Source organism: Tachyglossus aculeatus, chromosome 16 (assembly GCF_015852505.1).
Source record: "Tachyglossus aculeatus isolate mTacAcu1 chromosome 16, mTacAcu1.pri, whole genome shotgun sequence".
In the NCBI taxonomy this organism is placed as follows: domain Eukaryota; kingdom Metazoa; phylum Chordata; class Mammalia; order Monotremata; family Tachyglossidae; genus Tachyglossus; species Tachyglossus aculeatus.
In genome coordinates this window covers 40,103,837-40,125,379 of record NC_052081.1, presented here as the reverse complement: position 1 = coordinate 40,125,379, position 21,543 = coordinate 40,103,837, and the positions used below count along the sequence as shown (strand labels likewise).

At 49.7% G+C, this 21,543-nt stretch overlaps 1 protein-coding gene across 2 annotated transcripts in view; it reads right to left on the bottom strand.

The window, feature by feature from the left end:
• INPP5B (inositol polyphosphate-5-phosphatase B) overlaps nucleotides 1–14,466 on the bottom strand; it is a 66,483-nt gene extending 52,017 nt beyond the window's left edge. For both annotated transcript variants that reach the window (XR_005454407.1, XM_038758159.1), the window contains exons 1-7: nucleotides 14,451–14,466; nucleotides 10,969–11,034; nucleotides 10,758–10,837; nucleotides 8,365–8,462; nucleotides 8,172–8,201; nucleotides 5,834–5,944; nucleotides 822–914 (exon numbers count right to left, since the gene is read on the bottom strand). Coding sequence is in view for 1 of the 2 variants with exons in the window: in XM_038758159.1 (XP_038614087.1) it covers nucleotides 822–914; nucleotides 5,834–5,944; nucleotides 8,172–8,201; nucleotides 8,365–8,462; nucleotides 10,758–10,837; nucleotides 10,969–11,025 (469 nt within the window). In the remaining variant the exon portion in view is untranslated. The remainder of the gene's footprint in view (nucleotides 1–821; nucleotides 915–5,833; nucleotides 5,945–8,171; nucleotides 8,202–8,364; nucleotides 8,463–10,757; nucleotides 10,838–10,968; nucleotides 11,035–14,450) is intronic.
• Nucleotides 14,467–21,543: the final 7,077 nt, after the last annotated feature.

Here is a 21,543-nt window from a genome sequence, read left to right as displayed (position 1 = left end):
CCAATCACCGCCCTCCGGCCGGACCCTCCACCAATCACCGCCCTCCGCCCCCAAGCCCGCCACCAATCGCCGCGCTCCGCCTCCCCGCCCCGCCCCTCGGCGCTCCCAGCCCGCCACCAATCGCCGCGCTCCGCCTCCCCGCCCCGCCCCTCGGCGCCCCCCACCAATCGCCGCTCTCCGACCGGACCCTCCACCAATCGCCGCCCTCCGCCTCCCCGTCCCGCGGCGCCCTCCACCAATCGCCGCTCTCCGACCTGACCCTCCACCAATCGCCGCTCTCCGACCGGATCCTCCACCAATCGCCGCCCTCCGCCTCCCCGCCCCGCCCCTCGGCGCCCTCCACCAATCGCCGCCCTCCGCCTCCCCGCCCCTCGGCGCCCTCCACCAATCGCCGCTCTCCGACCGGACCTTCCACCAATCGCCGCTCTCCGCCTCCCCGTGCCTCGGCGCCCTCCACCAATCGCCGCTCTCCGACCGGATCCTCCACCAATCGCCGCCCTCCGCCTCCCCTCCCCGCCCCTCGGCGCCCTCCACCAATCGCCGCTCTCCGACCGGAGCCTCCACCAATCGCCGCTCCCCGACCGGAGCCTCCACCAATCGCCGCTCTCCGACCGAACCCTCCACCAATCGCCGCTCCCCGACCGGACCCCCCCCACCAATCAGCCGCTCTCCGACCGGACCCTCCACCAATCGCCGCTCCCCGCCCCGCCCGCCCTCCTCTTCGCGCTCCTCCCGCCCCCCGTCCGCTCCTCCTCCAATCCCCGGCGTCGCTGCCCGGATTGACAAACACGCCCACCAATCGGCGGGGGGGGGGAGATTACCTGAGGGCAAGGGGGGCGGGGCCTCCTGCGGCTGCAGCCCGTGGTGTCGCCTCAGCCACGCGAACTGCGGGTGGGGGCCCGAGGGTCCCCACGCTGAGGAGGAGGAAGAGGAGGAGGATGGCATTTGTTAAGCGCTCACTCTGTGCAAAGCCCTGCTCTAAGCGCTGGGGAGGCTACAAGGTGATCAGGTTGTCCCACGGGGGGCCCACAATCTTCATCCCCATTTCCCAGATGAGGAAACTGAGGCCCAGAGAAGCGAAGTGACTGGCCCCAAATCACCCAAATTAGAGAAGCACCGTGGCTCAGTGGAAAGAGCCCGGGCTTGGGAGTCCGAGGTCATGGGTTCAAATCCCCTCTCTGCCACTTGTCAGCTGTGTGACTTTGGGCGAGTCACTTCTCTGGGCCTCAGTTACCTCATCTGTGAAACGGGGATGAAGCCTGTGAGCCCCCCTCATGGGACAACCTGATTACCTTGTATCCTCCCCCAGCGCTTAGAACAGTGCTTGGCACATAGTAAGCGCTTAATAAATGCCACCATTATTATTATTATAAAGACCCGGTGCTTGACTTGGTTCTGGCAGAGGAGCAGTGTTGCTCAGTGGAAAGAGCACAGGCTTTGGAGTAAGAGGTCATGGGTTCGAATCCCAACTCCCCCACATGTCTGCTGTGTGACCTTGGGCAAGTCACTTAACTTCTCTGAGCCTCAGTTACCTCATCTGGAAAATGGGGATTAAGACTGTGAGCCCCACATGGGACAACTTGATCACCTTGTAGCCCCCCCCCCAGCGCTTAGAACAGTGCTCTGCACATAGTAAGCGCTTAACAAATGCTATTATTATTATTACTCTATTTATTTATTTTACTTGTACATATCTATCCTATTTATTTCATTTTGTTGGTATGTTTGGTTTTGTTCTCTGTCTCCCCCTTTTAGACTGTGAGCCCACTGTTGGGTAGGGACTGTCTCTATGTGTTGCCAATTTGTACTTCCCAAGCACTTAGTACAGTGCTCTGCACATAGTAAGCGCTCAATAAATACGATTGATGATGATGATGTTACTGTTATTACTATTAATAAATGCTATTATTATTATTATTATTATTATTATCACCCAGCTGACAAGTGGTGTAGCAGGGATTAGAGCCCACGACCTCTGACTCCCAAGCCCCTACTCCTTCCACTGAGGCAGCAACTTCCCCCACCCCAGGCACAAACGCTGGCCCCATTTTTCTACCAAAAGTGTGCCAAATCGCCATTACCAAGGGGGCCTGGTGGAGAGTTTTCCCTTTTCCCCCTGGGGCTTCCCAACCCCAAGACTCTAAAGACTTGGAGAAGCAGCGTGGCTCAGTGGAAAGAGCCCGGGCTTTGGAGTCGGAGGTCATCCGTTCAAATCCCGGCTCCAACACTTGTCATCTGTGTGACTTTGGGCAAATCACTTCACTTCTCTGTGCTTCAGTTACCTCACCTGGAAAATGGGGATTAAGACTGTGAGCCCACGTGGCACAACCTTGTAAACTCCCCAGCACTTAGAACAATGCTTTGCACATAGTAAGCGCTTAATAAATGTGATTATTATTATTATTATTATTATAAAGATCCGGTTCTTGACTTCGTTCTGGCAGAGGGGAAGACAAGGCCTTCCTCCCATCCCTTGACATGGTGGGGCTCTCTTTTCTTTTGTCTGAAAGCATGTGGATTCTGCCCCAAGCCAACCATGTACTTGTACATGTATGTTTGTACATATTTATTACTCTATTTATCTTATACATATCTATACTATTTATTTTATTTTGTCAGTATGTTTGGTTTTGTTCTCTGTCTCCCCCTTCTAGACTGTGAGCCCGCTGTTGGGTAGGGACTGTCTCTATGTGTTGCCGACTTGTACTTCCCAAGCGCTTAGTACAATGCTCTGCCCACAGTAAGCGCTCAATAAATACGATTGATTGATTGATTGATTGGTACTTAGTGTGACCCCCTGCCCCGCCTGGGAGCTGGGTGTGGAAGGAGAGGATAAATTGGCCTCAATTTTGGGAGTCTGATTTCCCTACAGCCCTCCTTCATCGTGACATCCGGGGCCTCTCCTTCTCCTTCCTCCACCGCCTCACCCAGAGATCCTATGAAGCCTCAGTTAAATTAGGGTTAATGCGCACTCGATCCTTTTCCCGAGGCCACAGCAGCTTTTGTGGCTTCAAAAGAAGCTAAATTGAGGACGGGGATCGTGCCTATTAATTATTGCACTTTCCCAAGTGCTTCATACAGTGCTCTGTATGGAGTAAATGCTCAGTAAAGGCTATTGATTGATTTTTGCCCCCAGAGGGAAGCGGCGTTTTTAAGAGAGAAGACGAAAGTGCCCCAGCTCCATCCTGCCCTTCGAACCACCAGTGTCACGGGCCCAAAGGCAGATAATAAGAATAATAATAATAATGATGGCATTTATTAAGCACTTACTATGTGCAAAGCACTGTTCTAAGCGCTGAACTTAGATGCCCACGTTGGAAGCCGCTGAGGGCCAAGGAAGAGCTGATGACTTCCCAAACTAAGCCCCCTCCTTCCTCTCCCCCTCCCCCCGGCCTTACCTCCTTCCCCTCCCCACAGCACCTATCTATCTATCTATCTATATATATATATATATATATATATATATATATATATATATATATATGCTTGTACATATTTATTACTCTATGTATTTACTTGTACATATTTATTCTATTTATTTTATTTTGTTAAAATGTTTTGTTTCATTGTCTGTCTCCCCCTTCTAGACTGTGAGCCCACTGTTTGGTAGGGACCGTCTCTCTATGTTGCCAAATTGTACTTCCCAAGCGCTTAGTACAGTGCTCTGCACACAGTAAGCGCTCAATAAATACGACTGAATGAATGAAAGAGGAAAGATACGAATGGCAATTCATCTTCTCTCCCAGCTGCCTTCGGCAGGGGAAGAGGGGGGAAAGGGAGATGGCCCTGGAGAAAAGGGGGTAGAGCCAAGGATGGACCCCAGGTGTGCTGAAGCAGGATGGCCTAGTGGATACAGCACCTTCTGGGAGTCGGAAGGTCGTGGGTTCTAATTCCACCTCTACTAACTCGTCTGTGTGACCTTGAGCAAGTCACTTCATTTCTCTGTGCCTCAGTTACCTCATCTGTAAAATGAGGATTGAGACTGTATCCGACTTAATTGGCTTGTATCCACCCCAGCGCTTAGTACAGTGCCTACCCCATGGTAAGCGCTTAACTAATCCCATCATTATTATTACTATGATGATGATGACTTCTAGGACTCTACAAACCACTGTCCAGCCCATTCGCTGACCCCACAGAACAGCAATTGGGTGGGGCCGGAATCATCACCACCACCTGGCAAGAATATTTGCATTTTCCACATTCAGGTTCCCTTCTCTGTAAACTCTTCTTCCCCCTGCTCCGGCTCATTAGCCAGTTTAAACAAATTCTGAGTGTAGCAGGCTGCCCTCTCACCCCCCCCCCCCCCCCCGCCCCCGTCCTGGTCAGGAGCACTGTCATCCCACCCCCAAGGCTAAACAGCCGGTTCCTGACTTGGTTCTGGCAGAGGAGAGGACTAGGCCTTTCTCCCATCCCCTGACATTGTTGATATAGTGGGGGGCTCTTTTCTTTTGTCTGAAAGCGTGCAAATTCTGCCCCAAGCCAGCCATGTACTTGGTGTGATTCCCCTGCCCTGCCTGGGAGCCGGGTGGGGATGGAGAGGATAAGAAAGGGGTGGGAAACTGTAAGAGTAACAAATTTTTTCCCCCAAAAACAGGAAACCTGACCAAGAGGCCTTCCCTCTCCCACCTGCATCCGCACCCTGGTAGGACTGAGCCCCAGAGTGAAGTTAGGGGGCCTGGAAAGAGACTGAGGCCCATTGCAATCTAGCAATGATCTGTGGAATTAGTACAGTGCTAAGCGCAGTGCTCTGCACACAGTAAGCGCTCAACAAATACGATTGATTGATTGGAATTTAGGGCTGTCACAAGTCTGACAAGTTTTGAGAGTGCCTGTCCCAGAGAGCAGCTTTGCTCTGAAATGTACTAAACCAAAGCACGTCCCAAGATGGACCAAAACTATGTGGGAGCCCTGGGTCAATTCATCATATTTATTGAGCCCTTACTGAGTGCACAGTGGACAATATGACCAAGTTGGTCGACCTGTTCCTTGCCCACAGCGAGCTTACAGTCTAGAGGGTCCTCCCAGAGGAACCAGGAGCTGACCGTCTCTATATAATAATAATGATAATGACGGCATTTATTAAGCTCTTACTATGTGCAAAGCACTGTTCTAAGCGCTGGGGAGGTTACAAGGCAATCAGGTTGTCCCAGAGGGGACTCACAGTGTCAATCCCCATTTGGCAGATAGGGTAACTGAGGCCCAGAGAAGTGAAGTGACTTGCCCAAAGTCACACAGCTAACAATTGGCAGAGCCGGGATTTGAGCCCATGACCTCTGACTCCAAAGCCCGGGCTCTTTCCACTGAGCCACGCTATACGTTGCCAACTGGTACTTCCCAAGCGCTTAGTCCGGTGCTCTGCACACAGTAAGCGCTCAATAAATACGATTGAATGAATGAATGAATGCTCAAGGTCTCAGACCCAAGTGGTGTGGAGGGTGAACCCGACGGAAGGGTGCTCATCATCATCATCAATCGTATTTGAGCGCTTACTGTGTGCAGAGCACTGTACTAAGCGCTTGGGAAGTCCAAGTCGGCAACATATAGAGACAGTCCCTACCCAACAGTGGGCTCACAGTCTAAAAGGGGGAGGCAGAGAACGAAACCAAACATACTAACAAAATAAAATAAATAGAATAGATATGTACAAGTAAAATAAATAAATAGAGTAACAAATATGTACAAACATATATACAGATGATGTGGGGAAGGGAAGGAGGTAAGTTGGGGGGATGGAGGGGGGACAAGGGGGAGAGGAAGGAAGGGGCTCAGTCTGGGAAGGCCTCCTGGAGGAGGTGAGCTCTCAGTAGGGCCTTGAAGGGCGCTTACCCACCTGGGCGCGATCTAGTCACCTCTTGGAGAAACGACCGGGTGTGGGAGCCGAAGGGAAACCGCACCACCAGGCTCCCCTCTTCCGACTCCATCCGGACGGTGACATCCGCACCTGCGGGAGAGGAGACAAGGGACAACCCGCAGCCTTTGGTTGGGGAGGAACGTAGAGACCCCGCCCGTTCTTTCCACTCCAACCCCGTTCTGGTTCTCCCCCCTCGGCCCTCCCATCGAAAGCATCTCTTGCTCACTCTGCCACCCGTGTACCCTAGGAGAAAACGGCCAGTGAGAGCTTCTGAAATTCCTTCGTTATCATCATCATCAATCGTATTTATTGAGCGCTTACTATGTGCAGAGCACTGTACTAAGCGCTTGGGAAGTACAAATTGGCAACATATAGAGACGGTCCCTACCCAACAGTGGGCTCACAGTCTAAAAGGGGGAGACAGAGAACAAAACCAAACGAACTAACAAAATAAAATGAATAGAATAGATATGTACAAATAAAATAAATAAATAGAGTAAAAAATATGTACAAACATATATCCATATATACAGGTGCTGTGGGGAAGGGAAGGAGGTAAGATGGGGGGATGGAGAGGGGGACGAGGGGGAGAGGAAGGAAGGGGCTCAGTCTGGGAAGGCCTCCTGCTAGCTCCTCCACGGTTCCCCTGACCATCCACCCGCTGTTGGGTAGGGACCGTCTCTATAAGTTGCCAACTTGGACTTCCCAAGCGCTTAGTACAGTGCTCTGCACACAGTAAGCGCTCAATAAATACGATTGAATGAATGAATCCACAAGCCCAAGGCTCTATGGGAGTCTCACAGCCACACCCGTTGTAGGACAGAAATGTGGGGGGTTGGGGGGAAGGGGCTCGAAGGGCCCAAACCCTTTCTCTCTCAGTGTGACTTTGGGCAAGTCACTTCATTCAATCATTCAATCGTATTTATTGAGCGCTTACTCTGTGCAGAGCACTGGACTAAGCGCTTGGGAAGTCCAAGTTGGCAACATATAGAGACGGTCCCTACCCAACGGCGGGCTCACAGTCACTTCTCTGTGCCTCAGTGACCCCATCTGGAAAATGGGGGTGAAGACTGTGAGCCCCCCGTGGGACAACCGGATCACTTTGTAACCTCCCCAGCGCTTAGAACAGTGCTTTGCATTCATTCAATCATTCGATCGTATTTATTGAGCGCTTGCTCTGTGCAGAGCACTGGACTAAGCGCTTGGAAAGTCCAAGTTGGCAACATATAGAGACGGTCCCTACCCAACAGCGGGCTCACAGTCACTTCTCTGTGCCTCAGTGACCCCATCTGGAAAATGGGGGTGAAGACTGTGAGCCCCCTGTGGGACAACCTGATCACTTTGTAACCTTCTCAGCGCTTAGAACAGTGCTTTGCACAGAGCAAGTGCTTAATAAATGCTATTATTATTCTACTCAGACCTCTCATTTATCCCTTGCCCGTGATGAACCTTTTTCTCCTTGCTAGCTACCTATTTCATATAGAGGAAAACTGAGGTCACAGAGTCACCAAAGCAACACTGAGCAGAAACTGGACATGGAAACCCAGTCTCGGCTCCCAACCCAGAGGGGCTGTGGAATAATCCATCTGGTGGATCATGAGAAGCAGCGTGGCTCAGTGGTAAGAGACCAGGCTTTGGAGTCAGAGGTCATGGGTTCAAATCCCAGCTCCGCCAATTGTCAGCTGTGTGACTTTAGGCAAGTCACTTCACTTCTCTGGGCCTCAGTTCCCTCATCTGTAAAATGGGGATTAAGACTGTGAGCCCCCCGTGGGACAACCTGATCACCTTGTAACCTCCCCAGTACTTAGAACAGTGCTTTGCACAGAGTAAGCGCTTAATAAATGCCATTTTTATTATGGGTTCAAATCCTGGCTCCGCCAATTGTCAGCTGTGTGACTTTAGGCAAGTCACTTCACTTCTCTGGGCCTCAGTTCCCTCACATGTAAAATGGGGATTAAGACTGTGAGCCCCCCGTGGGACAACCCGATCACCTTGTAACCTCCCCAGCGCTTAGAACAGTGCTTTGCACATAGTAAGAGCTTAATAAACGCCATCATTATTATTATTATTATTATTATCTGGTGTCCACTTAACTTCTCTGTGCCTCAGTACCCTCATCTGTAAAATGGGGATTAAAACTGATCACCTTGTAACCTCCCCAGAGCTTAGAACAGTGCTTTGCGCATAGTAAGCGCTTAATAAATGCCATCATTATCATTAGCTGGTGTCCAAGGAGGAAGAGAAACCCCGTTCTTGGATCATTTCTCTTTCCTCCTTCCCCCTCGCAGAATGAGATCACTATCGATGAAAAACTCACCAAGCACATGGAGGTCGCTGCCCGTGGTCACTGTCCGGGGGAAAGAGAAAGTTCATTTAGCGGAGAAGAGTCCCATCCCCGCACGCTGCTGATGGTCCTTGGAATCCAGAAATGATTCTACTCCAGAGACCCAGTCCTCCCACCACCACCCCAAAGATATCAAGGAGCCTCTGTCCCAAACCCATCGTCATACCTTCTTCCAGGGTAAACTCCTTGGTGATGGGCACAACCTTCTCCAAGGAGAGGTCTTCACCAGTGATGGCCATTCGGCAGTGAGTGAACAAGAAGAGGCTGTGGGGGGAAAGTGAGGTGGGAGAAGGGCTTTGGAGGCAGTGACTACCTGCCTTCTTTAATAATAATAATAATGATGGTATTTGTGAAGCGCTTACTATGTGCAAAGCACTGTTCTAAGCGCTGGGGAGGATAGAAGGTGATCAGGTCGTCCCACGGGGGGCTCCCAGTTTTAATCCCCATTTTCCAGATGAGGTAACAGGCACAGAGAACTGAAGTGACCCAAAGTCACACAGCTGACAGTTGGCGGAGCCAGAATTTGAACCCATGGCCTCTGACTCCAAAGCCCGCGTCCTTTCCACTGAGCCACGTGGGACCTCGAGCCCCCAGGCCGGATGAGATCAGCACCCTGCGGGATGCCTCTTGGCTCACTGAGGCATCACACTTTGTCTCTCTGGTCTAGGCACTGCAGGAATTGATAAGAATATTCTGGCGGCCTACAGGAAAGAGCCCGGAACTCGGAGCCAGAAAACTCAGGGTCTAATCCCAACTCTGCCCTGGGCCTGCTGTGTGACCTGGGATAAGTCACTTAACCTCTCTGGGTCTGAGTTTCCACATTTACAGAATGGAGATAGACTACGCTCTCTCTCTAGCTCTTAAGACTGGTAGCCCTCACGTGAGAGCTGATATTTCCGAATCTACCCCAGTGTCTAGCACAGTGCTGGTCACCCAGTTAGTGCTTAACAATCACCATAACTAAGGGTAGTCTTGTCCTAAGATCTTTCAAGTTACGAGGAATAGAAATTCTGACATTTTAGCCCCATCTGCCTTTCAGCTGCCCCTCCACAGCCCACAGATTTCCTGTACTCCTTTCTGCACCCCAAGGGCACCACCCTGTCTCTCTAAGCTCACCCTTCTGTTTAGTTTCTATTCTTTTGTCTTTTATTTGGCAGCTGCTACTGCAGATCCGGGCACTCCCTTCTCCTGCCTCCTGAATTTGCAGCCCCAGCCCTTCATGGATAAATCAGGTCAGGATGAGGGGAAGAAAGGGGGTGGCAGAGATGGAGACTATCGCCGGCTTCCTCCTCCTCTACTGTCTTGCCCACTGTGGGGGCCACTGGTAGTGGGAAAAGCAGAACCAGCAGGTGCCAGATGAAAAATTAAAAGAAGAGAGAAAAAGTGAGAGAAAATGGAGTCAGGAAAGGCCGGGGCGGGGAGAGAAGTTTCAGGCTACAAAATGGGGGGTTCAAAGTCTGGATAAGGGGGAAACGAAATTGGCTGCATTGATCCCCAATTGTTTAGGATCTTCTAACTCCATTTGTCACACCATGCCAGTGAACAAGGTCAACAGAAATACATTCAGGTCACCATGTTACTCATCTATAATCGCTTGAGTGCATAATTCTGGCTCATTTTGAGAAGAGCCGAGTTCCCGGCTTTGGTTTAAGCACCGATTCCCCATTTATAACATTGTAACTATGAGAAAATTGGTTCTGAGTTAGGTTTTGACATAAGATGCATTTTTTTTTCAGAACCACCTATGTTGTAATACCAAGGACTGCCCACATTCTAAAATTTAAACGGGCTGTGGAGAAATTGAAGAAAAGAGCTGAAAAAAAAGAGTAAAGATAGGAGATAAATCCTTTGAAGAAACATTCTAAAAAATATGTGGTGCTCACTCTAGAGAAGACTTAGGGGAACAACAACTGTCTCCAAATTAAATAAGGGTTTTCATGAAGAAAGTACTGACCAGTTGACTGCCATGTCCAAAGAGGCCCAAACAAGAGAAAACAGAGGTTGATTAAAGCAATAGAAACTTGGACTAGATAAAAGGAAAACTTCCTATTGGGTAATAAAACACTAGAATGGCATATCAACAGAAGTTGAAGTCTCCACCCCTGGAAATCTTAAAAAAAAAAAAAAAAAAAAAGACAACCACCTAGTCTGGAAGATTTAGTCATTCACCCATATGAAGGCCCAGATGGCCTCTTAAACATCTTCCTGAGCTAGGATCCTATAATTCTGTTATTTCACTGCCATGTCTTGTTTTCATGCTTTCTGTGACATACTGTAAGTCACCGTGGCTGGGAAAATGTACATTCTCTGTTGCTCAGAAAGCAGCACTTGATACACTGTTGACACTCAATAAATGGTACCACTAACCATTTAAGGGATGAACCCATCTAATAACAGGCCAATAAACCCCAAACCCGTTACTTTTAATTTGCTCCTCCCACCAAGGCGGCCAGCGGGCGGGGTGACCCCAACAGGTGGACCCTCGCCCCCCCTGCCCGGGGAGGATGGGGGGGGTGACCAGGACCCCCACTCCTCCCACCGAAGGTGGTCCCAACCTACGCATGTTCCTGGTGCCACCGGACCAGCCCGAAGAGGCGGCTCTGGACACTGTCCGCTCCACACAGTTCCCCCTGCACCGCCTGCATTCTAGGGTTAAGGAAAACAGGGTGTCCCACCCTCCCCGCAACTAACAGGAAGGGAGTCCCCATCCCTCAGCCGCGTCTGGTCCCCGGGGGCAGGATGGAGGGAGAACACGGAGGGGTAAGGATACGATGATGCAGTCCTCGTCCTCGGCCAGGGTCTCCTGAATGGCTACTGACTGATCCATCCCAACCACCTGAGCCCAAGAGAAACAGGTGTTATGAAAGAAGAGAGTTTAGGACAGTGCTGGGTTCACAGAAGGTGCTCAATAAATGGCACTGATTGATTGGGAGAGATGGAGCGGAAAATGGGGGGAGACAGAGACGGGAGAGGAAGTGAAGGAGACAGAGAAAGATGGAGTGGAAAGGGGGAGTCAGAGACAGACAAAGTAGGGAGAGGAAGTGAAGGAGACAGAAACAGATCGATTGGGAAAGATGGAGTGGAAAATGGGGGGAAACAGACAGAGAAGAGAGAGGAAGTGAAGGAGAAAGAGAGAGATGGAGTGGAAATGGGGGGAAGACAGACAGGGAAGGGAGAGGAAGTGAAGGAGACAGAAACAGATTGATTGGGAGAGATGGAGTGGAAAAGGGTGGAGGAATCAGAGACAGACAGAGAAGGGAGAGGAAGTGGAGAAAGAGAGGGGCATATTATTAGAAGAGATACAGTAGAAAGGGGGAAGACAGACAGACAGAGAAGACAGATGAAGTGAAGGAGACAGAGAGAGAATACTGTCAGAGAAGGGGGAGGAAGTGGAGAAAGAGAGGGGCATATTGAATGGAAGAGATAGAGTAGAAAGGGGGAAGACAGAGACAGACAGAGAAGGTAGATGAAGTGATGGAGACAAAAAGAGAGAACAGAGTCAGAGAAGGGAGAGGAAGTGGAGAAAGAGAGAGGCACACTGAATAGAAGAGATAGAGTAGAAAGGGGGAAGACAGGGATAGACAGAGAAGATAGATGAAGTGAAGGAGACACAGAGAGAATACAGTCAGAGAAGGGAGAGGAAGTGGAGAAAGAGAGAGGCATATTGAATAGGATAGAGCAGAAAGGGGGAAGACAGACAGACAAAGAAGATAGATGAAGTGAAGGAGACACAGAGAGAGAATAAAGTCAGAGAAGGGAGAGGAAGTGGAGACAGAAAGAGACAGATTGATGGGGAGAGGGTAGAAAAGGGGGAAGACAGAGACGGACAGATAAGGGAGATGAAGTGAAGGAGACAGAGAGAAAGAGAAAATAGAGTCCGAGAAGAGAGAGGAAGTAGAGACAGATTGATTGGGAGAGATGGAGTGGCAAAGGTAGGGAGACAGAGACGGAGAAGGCAGAGGAAGTGAAGGAGACAAACAGATTGACAGGGAGAGATGGAGGGAGTCACAGACAGAGAGGGGAGAGGAAGTGAAGAAGCTGATTCCCTGGCCATCATTCATTCATTCATTCAATCAATCAATCGTATTTATGGAGAGCTTACTGTGTGCAGAGCTCTGTACTAAGCCCTTTGGAAGTCCAAGTTGGCAACATAGAGAGACGGTCCCTACCCAACAGCAGGTTCACAGTCTAGAAGGGGGAGACAGACAACAAAACAAAACATATTAACAAAATAAAATAAATAGAATAAATATGTACAAGTAAAATAGAGTAATAAATATGTACAAATACATATATATATATATATAGGTGCTGTGGGGAGGGGAAGGAGGCAAGGTGGGGGGGTGGGGGAGAAGAAAGAAGGGGCTCAGTTTGGGAAGTCATCAGCTCTTCCTTGGCCATCAGTGGCTTCTAACGTGGGCATCTGCCCTTGGGCCCGTGACACTGGCAGTTCGAAGGGCAGGATTCATTCATTCATTCAATCCTATTTATTCAGCGCTTACTTTGTGCAGAGCACTGTACTAAGCGCTTGGGAAGTACAATTTGGCAACATATAGAGACAGTCCCTCCCCAACAGTGGGCTCACAGTCTAGAAGGGGGAGACAGACAACAAAACAAAACATATTAACAAAATAAATAGAATACGCACATCCAAGTTAGCTCTCTTCCTCCTTCAAGGCCCTACTGAGAGGTCACCTCCTCCAGGAGGCCTTCCCACACTGAGCCCCCTCCTTCTTCTCCCCATCCCCCCCCACCTTACCTCCTTCCCCTCCCCACAGCACCTGTATATATGGATATATGTTTGTACATATTTATTACTCTATTTATTTTATTTGTACATATTTATTCTATTTATTTTGTTAATACGTTTTGTTCTCTGTCTCCCCCTTCTAGACTGTGAGCCCACTGTTGGGTAGGGACCGTCTCTAGATCTTGCCAAGTTGTCCTTCCCAAGCTCTTAGTCCAGTGCTCTGCACACAGTAAGCGCTCAATAAATCCAATTCAATGAATGAATGTACAAGTTGTTGTCCACTAGCGGACTTGACATGACTGACTCCATCTTGCGTATGCTGACAGTAACCCTCCATTTGTTTAGGCTGAGAGAATTTACATCCCTATTAACGAGAATTTACAGACCTATCTATGCAAGGCCATCGGGCAAATAACAACACCCTGCACAAGGCCGTGGGAACGGAGCACAAAGAGAATTTGTAACACCCTCCCAATTGAATTCCTGAGATTTCCAAATGCCCCACTCCCATGTTGCTGTAAGTCAATAAAAGCCACAGTGATATTGGGATGGGGGCTGCTTGTCACTCGTCCCTCTCCAGGGAGGTGAACGGGCAAGTAGCCACTTTCCTTCTTTACTGCTCTGTCTGAACTCATGTCTCCTAGTCATTTTTCCTCTCTGCCTCACCACCCTGGGTACAAGAACCCTGCGGCTGATTTACACCGATTAACCTATTTTGCACCCTACTTGTCGATAACACAAGTAAAATAGAGTAATAAATATGTACAAATATATATGTATATATATATATATGTAATGTGGGGAGGGAGAGATGGGGGAAAGGAAGGAGGGGGCTCAGTTTGGGAAGTCATCAGCGCTTCCTTGGCCCTCAGCGGCTTCTAACGTGGGCATCTAAGTTCAGATTAGATTAGAACAGTGCTTTGCAATCAATCAATCAATCAATCAATCAATCGTATTTATTGAGCGCTTACTATGTGCAGAGCACTGTACTAAGCGCTTGGGAAGTACAAATTGGCAACACATAGAGACAGTCCCTACCCAACAGTGGGCTCACAGTCTAAAAGGGGGAGACAGAGAACAGAACCAAACATACCAACAAAATAAAATAAATAGGATGGAAATGTACAAGTGAAATAAATAAATAGAGTAATAAATATGTACAACCATATATACATATATACAGGTGCTGTGGGGAAGGGAAGGAGGTAAGATGGGGGGATGGAGAGGGGGACGAGGGGGAGAGGAAGGAAGGGGCTCAGTCATAGTAAGCATAGTAAGCGCTTAATAAATAGTAATTGCTTAATAAATGCCACCATTATTATTATTATTATCATCTGCCCTGGGGCCCATGACCCTGGTGGTTCGAGGGGAAGGATGGAGCTGGGGCAGGGGCAGCAGAAGAAGAAGAGAAGCTGGAGAACTGGGGTTTCAGGGGTTGGGATGGTCAGGGGGCCCCATTGCCTCAAGCCCGCCATTCCCGGCCTAGGCCCTCGCTCACTTACGCCTCCCGGCAGCCTCCGCGCTACCGCCCGAATGGCCAACAAGTCCCAGCCTGAGCCGTAGGCCGGACTACAAGTCCCAGCCTTCCCCGGGGCCAGGCGGGCGGCCGGCCTACAGGTCCCAGCCTGCCCCGGGGCCAGGCGTGTGGGCAACCTACATGTCCCAGCCTGCCCCGGGGCTAGGCGGGCGGCCGGCCTACAAGTCCCAGCCTGCCCCGGGGCCAGGCGGGCGGCCTACAGGTCCCAGCATGCCCCGGGGCCAGGCGGGCGGCCGGCCTACAACTCCCAGCCTGCCCCGGGGCCAGGCGGGCGGCCTACAGGTCCCAGCATGCCCCGGGGCCAGGCGGGCGGCCGGCCTACAACTCCCAGCCTGCCCCGGGGCCAGGCGGGCGGCCTACAGGTCCCAGCATGCCCCGGGGCCAGGCGGGCAGCCGGCCTACAACTCCCAGCCTGCCCCGGGGCCAGGCGGCCGGCCGGCCTAATAAATAATAATAATTGTAGTATTTGTTAAGCGCTTACTATGTGCAAAGCACTGTTCTAAGCGCTGGGGAGGATGCAAGGTGATCAGGTTGTCCCACGGGGGGGCTCACAGTCTTCATCCCCATTTTCCTGTATATATGTATATATGTTTGTACATATTTATTACTCTATTTATTTATTTAGTTTATTTGTACATATCCATTCTATTTATTTTATTTTGTTAGTATGTTTGGTTTTGTTCTCTGTCTCCCCCTTTTAGACTGTGAGCCCACTGTTGGGTAGGGACTGTCTCTATGTGTTGCCAATTTGTACTTCCCAAGCGCTTAGTACAGTGCTCTGCACATAGTAAGTGCTCAATAAATATGATTGATTGATTGATTGATTGATTTAGACTGTGAGCCCACTGTTGGGTAGGGACTGTCTCTATATGTTGCCAATTTGTACTTCCCAAGTGCTTAGTACAGTGCTCTGCACATAGTAAGCGCTCAATAAATACGATTGATGATGATGATTTTGCAGATGAGGTAACTGAGGCCCAGAGAAGTGAAGTGACTTGCCCAAAGTCACCCAGCTGACAATGGGCGGAGTCAGGATTTGAACCCATGACCTCTGACTCCAAAGCCGGGACTCTTTACCACTGAGCTACGCTGCTTCTCCATTCATTCAATCAATCGTATTTCATTCAATCGTATTTATTTTATCTTGTTCATATGTTTGGTTTTGTTCTGTGTCTCCCCCTTCTAGACTGTGAGCCCACTGTTGGGTAGGGACCGTCTCTAGATGTTGCCAACTTGGACTTCCCAAGCGCTTAGTCCAGTGCTCTGCACACAGTAAACGCTCAATAAATACGATTGAATGAATGAACAAATAAATAGAGTAATAAATCTGTACCAACATATATACAGGTGCTGTGGGGAGGGGAAGGAGGTAGGGCCGGGGGGATGGGGAGGGGGAGGAGGGGGAGAGGAAGGAAGGGGCTCAGTGTGGGAAGGCCTCCTGGAGGAGGTGAGCTCTCAGCAGGGCCTTGAAGGGAGGAAGAGAGCAAGCTTGGCGGATGGGCAGAGGGAGGGCATTCCAGGCCCGGGGGATGACGTGGGCCGGGGGTCGATGGCGGGACTCCAAAGCCCGGGCTCTTTCCAAACTGTTTCTTCTTCCCCTTTCTGCTGGATGACAAACAACCAGCCCTGACTCCCCTTTCCAGGGAAGAAGTCCTTGCCCGGGGACGCTGGAAGAGGCAAAGGGGATGAGTTCAGGCCTTGATGCGGCCGTGCAAAATCTGGAACCTTAGCCCCGCCATGAGCTTTGCATATGGAAAGCAAACCAACCACCACGGCGAAGAAAGCATCTGGACCCTGACCCCGCCGGGTACCCAAACCGAGGCTTCGGGCCACGAAAGCCCGGGGTAGGGTGGGAGGGTGTCGTGATCAGCGGACACCTGGAACATCCGTGACTTTCGGCCTCTTCCTTCCCCACCCCCGGCTAGTAAACACCCAACCTGGTCATTTCGCCAAATATATTTATTTATATAATATCTCTGACAGGATGAAAGTGGGGCAGTGAAGTCACCCAAGGAGAACAGATGAGGGGTTCCCGGGGCCGGTGCGGGGCTACTGAAAAGCAGCGGCTTCCGTGGTGGGGGGTGTATACACATACAAACACACACAGGGGGACAAACACACAAAGACACACGGGGTGGGGTGTATACACACGCGAACACACACAGGGGGACAAACACACAAACACACACATCCCCCCAGCTCTTCTACTCCGCTAGCTCTCCCGTGCTGCGGGTGAGATTAGAGAGGGGATAAAGAAGGGGGTCTCAGCACTCCTGACTTCAGAGGTGGGCTCTGATTTCATTTGCCAACTTGTACTTCCCAAGCGCTTAGTCCAGTGCTCTGCACACAGTAAGCGCTCAATAAATACGATTGATGATGATGATGATGATGACCTCCTGTCCCCATTCCCCAAGAGGCCCAGAGAACAGCCAGGCTTCCTCCACAAACCTTTGCAACGCTTAGTACAGTGCTCTGCACACAGTAAGCATTCAATAAACATGATTGAATGAATTGACTTATGTACATATCTTTATTTTCCTCTACTCCTTGTTAGTATGTTTGGTTTTGTTCTCTGTCTCCCCCTTTTAGACTTTGAGCCCGCTGTTGGGTAGGGACCGTCTCTATACGTTGCCAACTTGTACTTCCCAAGCGCTTAGTACAGTGCTCTGCACACAGTAAGCGCTCAATAAATATGATTGAACAAATTGACTTATGTACATATCTTTATTTTCCTTTACTCCTTGTTAGTATGTTTGGTTTTGTTCTCTGTCTCCCCCTTGTAGACTGTGAGCCCACTGTTGGGTAGAGACTGACCCTATATGTTGCCAACTCGTACTTCCCAAGCGCTTAGTCCAGTGCTCTGCACACAGTAAGCGCTCAATAAATATGATTGAACGAATTGACTTATGTACATATCTTTATTTTCCTCTACTCCTTGTTAGTATGTTTGGTTTTGTTCTCTGTCTCCCCCTTTTAGACTGTGAGCCCACTGTTGGGTAGGGACTGTCCCTACATGTTGCCAACTTGTACTTCCCAAGCGCTTAGTACAGTGCCCTGCACACAGTAAGCGTTCAATAAATATGATTGAACGAATTGACTTATGTACATATCTTTATTTTCCTCTACTCCTCGTTAGTATGTTTGGTTTTGTTCTCTGTCTCCCCCTTTTAGACTGTGAGCCCACTGTTGGGTAGGGACTGTCCCTATATGTTGCCAACTTGTACTTCCCAAGCGCTTAGTCCAGTGCTCTGCACACAGTAAGCGCTCAATAAATACGATGGATTGATTGATTGATTTTCATTTATTTTAATCTATTTTAATGTCTGTCTCCCCTACTAGACTGTCAGCTCCTCTAAGGCGGGGATCGGGTCTACTGACTCTATCGTACTGCACTCTCCCCAAGCGCCTAGGAACGTCCTCGGATCAGGGTAAGCGCTCAATAAATACCACCGATTGCTCGACACGAGGAGTCCAACTCATAAAGCTGGAGCCACCCCATCCCCGCTCCTTGGCTACACAGCTCCATCATCGCAGCGGCTTCGGAGCAGCCGCAAGGCAGAGCTTGGACTATGGGGGAAGGAGGGAAAATGGGGTGAGAAGAGGGAGCCGGGGGGTGCAGCGTGGCTCAGTGGAAAGAGCCCGGGCTTTGGAGTCAGAGGTCGTGGGTTCAAATCCCAGCTTCGCCACTCGTCAGCTGTGTGACTTTGGGCCAGTCACTTCACTTCTCTGGGCCTCAGTCACCTCATCTGGAAAATGAGGATGAAGACTGTGAGCCCCACGGGGGACAACCTGATCACCTTGTAACCTCCCCAGCGCTGAGAACAGTGCTTTGCCCAGAGTAAGCGCTTAATAAATGCCATTATTATTATTATTATTATTAAAAGAGGGTTGGAACGGGACCCCCGGCTAGGATTTCCCCTCAGAGCTGCCTAGTATCAAGATCGGAGCTACGGGACGATAGATGATAGGAGGTTCGGTAGGTCTTCTGGGGAGGTCTTTTAGACTGTGAGCCTGCTGTTGGGTAGGGACTGTCTCTATATGTTGCCAATTTGTACTTCCCAAGCGCTTAGTACAGTGCTCTGCACACAGTAAGCGCTCAGTAAATATGATTGATGATGACGATGAGGTCTTCCCCTGGTTCTGGGCACCCACCGTCAAAGGGGAGGCAGCTCCCCGCAGCCCCCGGACACTCCGGGAATCAATCAATCGTATTTATTGAGCGCTTACTATGTGCAGAGCACTGGACTAAGCGCTTGGGAAGTACAAATTGGCAACATATGGAGACAGTCCCTACCCAACGTTGGGCTCACAGTGAGCGCTCTACTCCCGGGAAGGCGCTCTACGTGAGCAGGAAGGAAACGAGGAAGAGAGCCACCCCGCCGAGGACCTGCCGGAGCAGGGGGATCTGGGCCGCTGCCACCCCCATTAAATTCAGGCTTCCGTCCAGCTTGAGGCAGCTGGGCCCGGCCGCCTTGGGTTGGCAGCACTCTTGGTAGCAGGGGGGCTTCACCCCGGGCTTGCAGGTTGGGGTGGCCGTCTTGCAGGCTCTGCTGCAGCCAGCCTGGTAGCCGTTCTGTGTCTTCTTCATCTGCTCAGAAAAAGAGGGGAGGTGTCAGCAGAATAGCCAAAAACGAGGCCTCCCCATGGGGCCCGGTGAATGTGGGGTGCCAACCTTACATCTTGAGCGGGGGGTGTGAAACCATGGTGGGAAATGGAGGGGACGGGCTTCAGAGAGACAGTGGGCCACCATTCGGGGGGCCTTTCAGACCTGGTGGGAGACTTTCAGGACTTGAAGTGACAGAACCACTTCCCAAGCGCTAAGTCCAGTGCTCTGCACACAGTATGCGCTCAATAAATACGATTGATTGATTGACTGATTATGGACTTCCTCTCCTCTTTTTCCTCCTCTGCCCTACTCCCTTCCCTCCCCCGCCCCCCAGCACTTGTCTATTTTTGTACATATTTATTACTCTATTTTATTAATGATGTGCATGTAGCTATAACTCCTTCCCTTCCCCACAGCACCTGTATATATGTATATATGTTTGTACATATTTATTACTCTATTTATTTTACTTGTACCTATCTATTCTCTTTATTTTATTTTGTTAGTATGTTTGGTTTTGTTCTCCGTCTCCCCCTTTTAGACTGTGAGCCCACTGTTGGGTAGGGACTGTCTCTATAAACTTGTACTTCCCAAGCGCTTAGTCCAGTGCTCTGCACACAGTAAGTGCTCAATAAATACGATTGATTGATTGATTAATAATAATAATGACATTTGTTAAGCGCTTACTATGTGCAGAGCACTGTTCTAAGTGCTGGGGGGGATACAAGGTGATCAACTTGTCCCACGTGGGGCTCACAGTCTTAGCCCCCATTTTACAGATGAGGTAACTGAGGCTCAGAGAAGTTAAGTGACTTGCCCAAGGTCACACAGCAGACATGTGGCGGAGTAGGGATTCGAACCCATGACCTCTGACTCATTCATTCATTCAATCCTATTTATTGAGCACTTACTGTGTGCAGAGCACTGTACTAAGCACTTGGGACTCCAAAACCCATGCTCTTTCCACTGAGCCACGCTGACACTTGTCTACTTGTTTTGTTTTGTTTTGTTGTCTGTCTCCCCCTTCTAGACTGTGAGCCCGCTGTTGGGTAGGGACCGTCTCTAGATGTTGCCGATTTGTACTTCCCAAGTGCTTAGCACAGTGCTCTGCACACAGTAAGCGTTCAATAAATATGATTGAATGAATTGACTTATGTACATATCTTTATTTTCATTTATTTTAATCTATTTTAAGGTCTGTCTCCCCTACTAGACTGTAAGCTCCTCTAAGGCAGGGATCGTGTCTACCGACTATCGTATTTGCACTCTCCCAAGCGCTTAGCAACGTCCTCGGATCAGGGTAAGCGCTCAATAAATACCACCGAATGATCGACACGAGGAGTCCAACTCAAAAAGCTGAGGGGGCATTTGCCCTCGTGGAATTGGCATGGATGAATGGAGGCAACTGCCTAGGACCTCGCATTTTATCGATCAGTCAATCAATTAATGGTATTTATTGAGCACTTAATGGGTGCAGAGCACTGTACTAAGTGCTCGGGCAGAATTAGCAAACACATTCCCTGTCCATAATGAGCTCACAGTCAGGGGGTTCTATTCCTCAATCCAACAGTCAGCTGGAGTTATTGAGCGCTTGCTATGTGCAGAGCAGTGTACTAAGCGCTTGGGAGAGTACAATATAGCAGCGTTGGTAGACACATTTCCTACATTTCCTACAGCGTGGCTCAGTGGAAAGAGCCCGGGCTTTGGAGTCAGAGGCCATGGGTTCAAATCCTGCCTCCGCCACTTGTCAGCTGTTTGACTTTGGGCAAGTCACTTCACTTCTCTGGGCCTCAGGTCCCTCATCTGTAAAATGGGGATGAAGACTGTGAGCCCCTAGTGGGACAACCTGATTACCTTGTATCTACCCCAGCGCTTAGAACAGTGCTTTGCACATAGTAAGCGCTTAACAAATACCAACATTATTATTATTATTATTATTTCCTGCCCACGATGAGCAACAGAGGCTCCTCAGGGGCAGGGCCAAACGGGCCCTGAGGAACCAGTGATTATGGGGTTTGTTCCAGAGGAGGAGAATTTTAAAGAGGAATTGGAGCCTGGGAGCAACAGTCCAAAGCCGAGTAGAGATGAACCTGCCTGGAGTCCCGGCACATAGTAAGCGCTTAACAAATTCCATTATTATTATTATTATTATTATTATTATTATTATTATCATTATTATTATTATTATTATTCTCACTCATATTCCAAGATGTCAAGGACCAGAGAGGAGGATTTCCCCCCGGCTCCATTTTACAACGAGGGAAACGAGGATCCAGTGAGAGAGTTCGGTTTTGTTTCTTCTTTTTTAATGGTATTTGTTAATAATAATAATAATAATAATAATGGCATTTATTAAGCGCTTACTATGTGCAAAGCACTGTTCTAAGCGCTGGGGGGGATACAAAGTGATCAGATTGTCCCACGTGGGGCTCACAGTCTTAATCCCATTTTA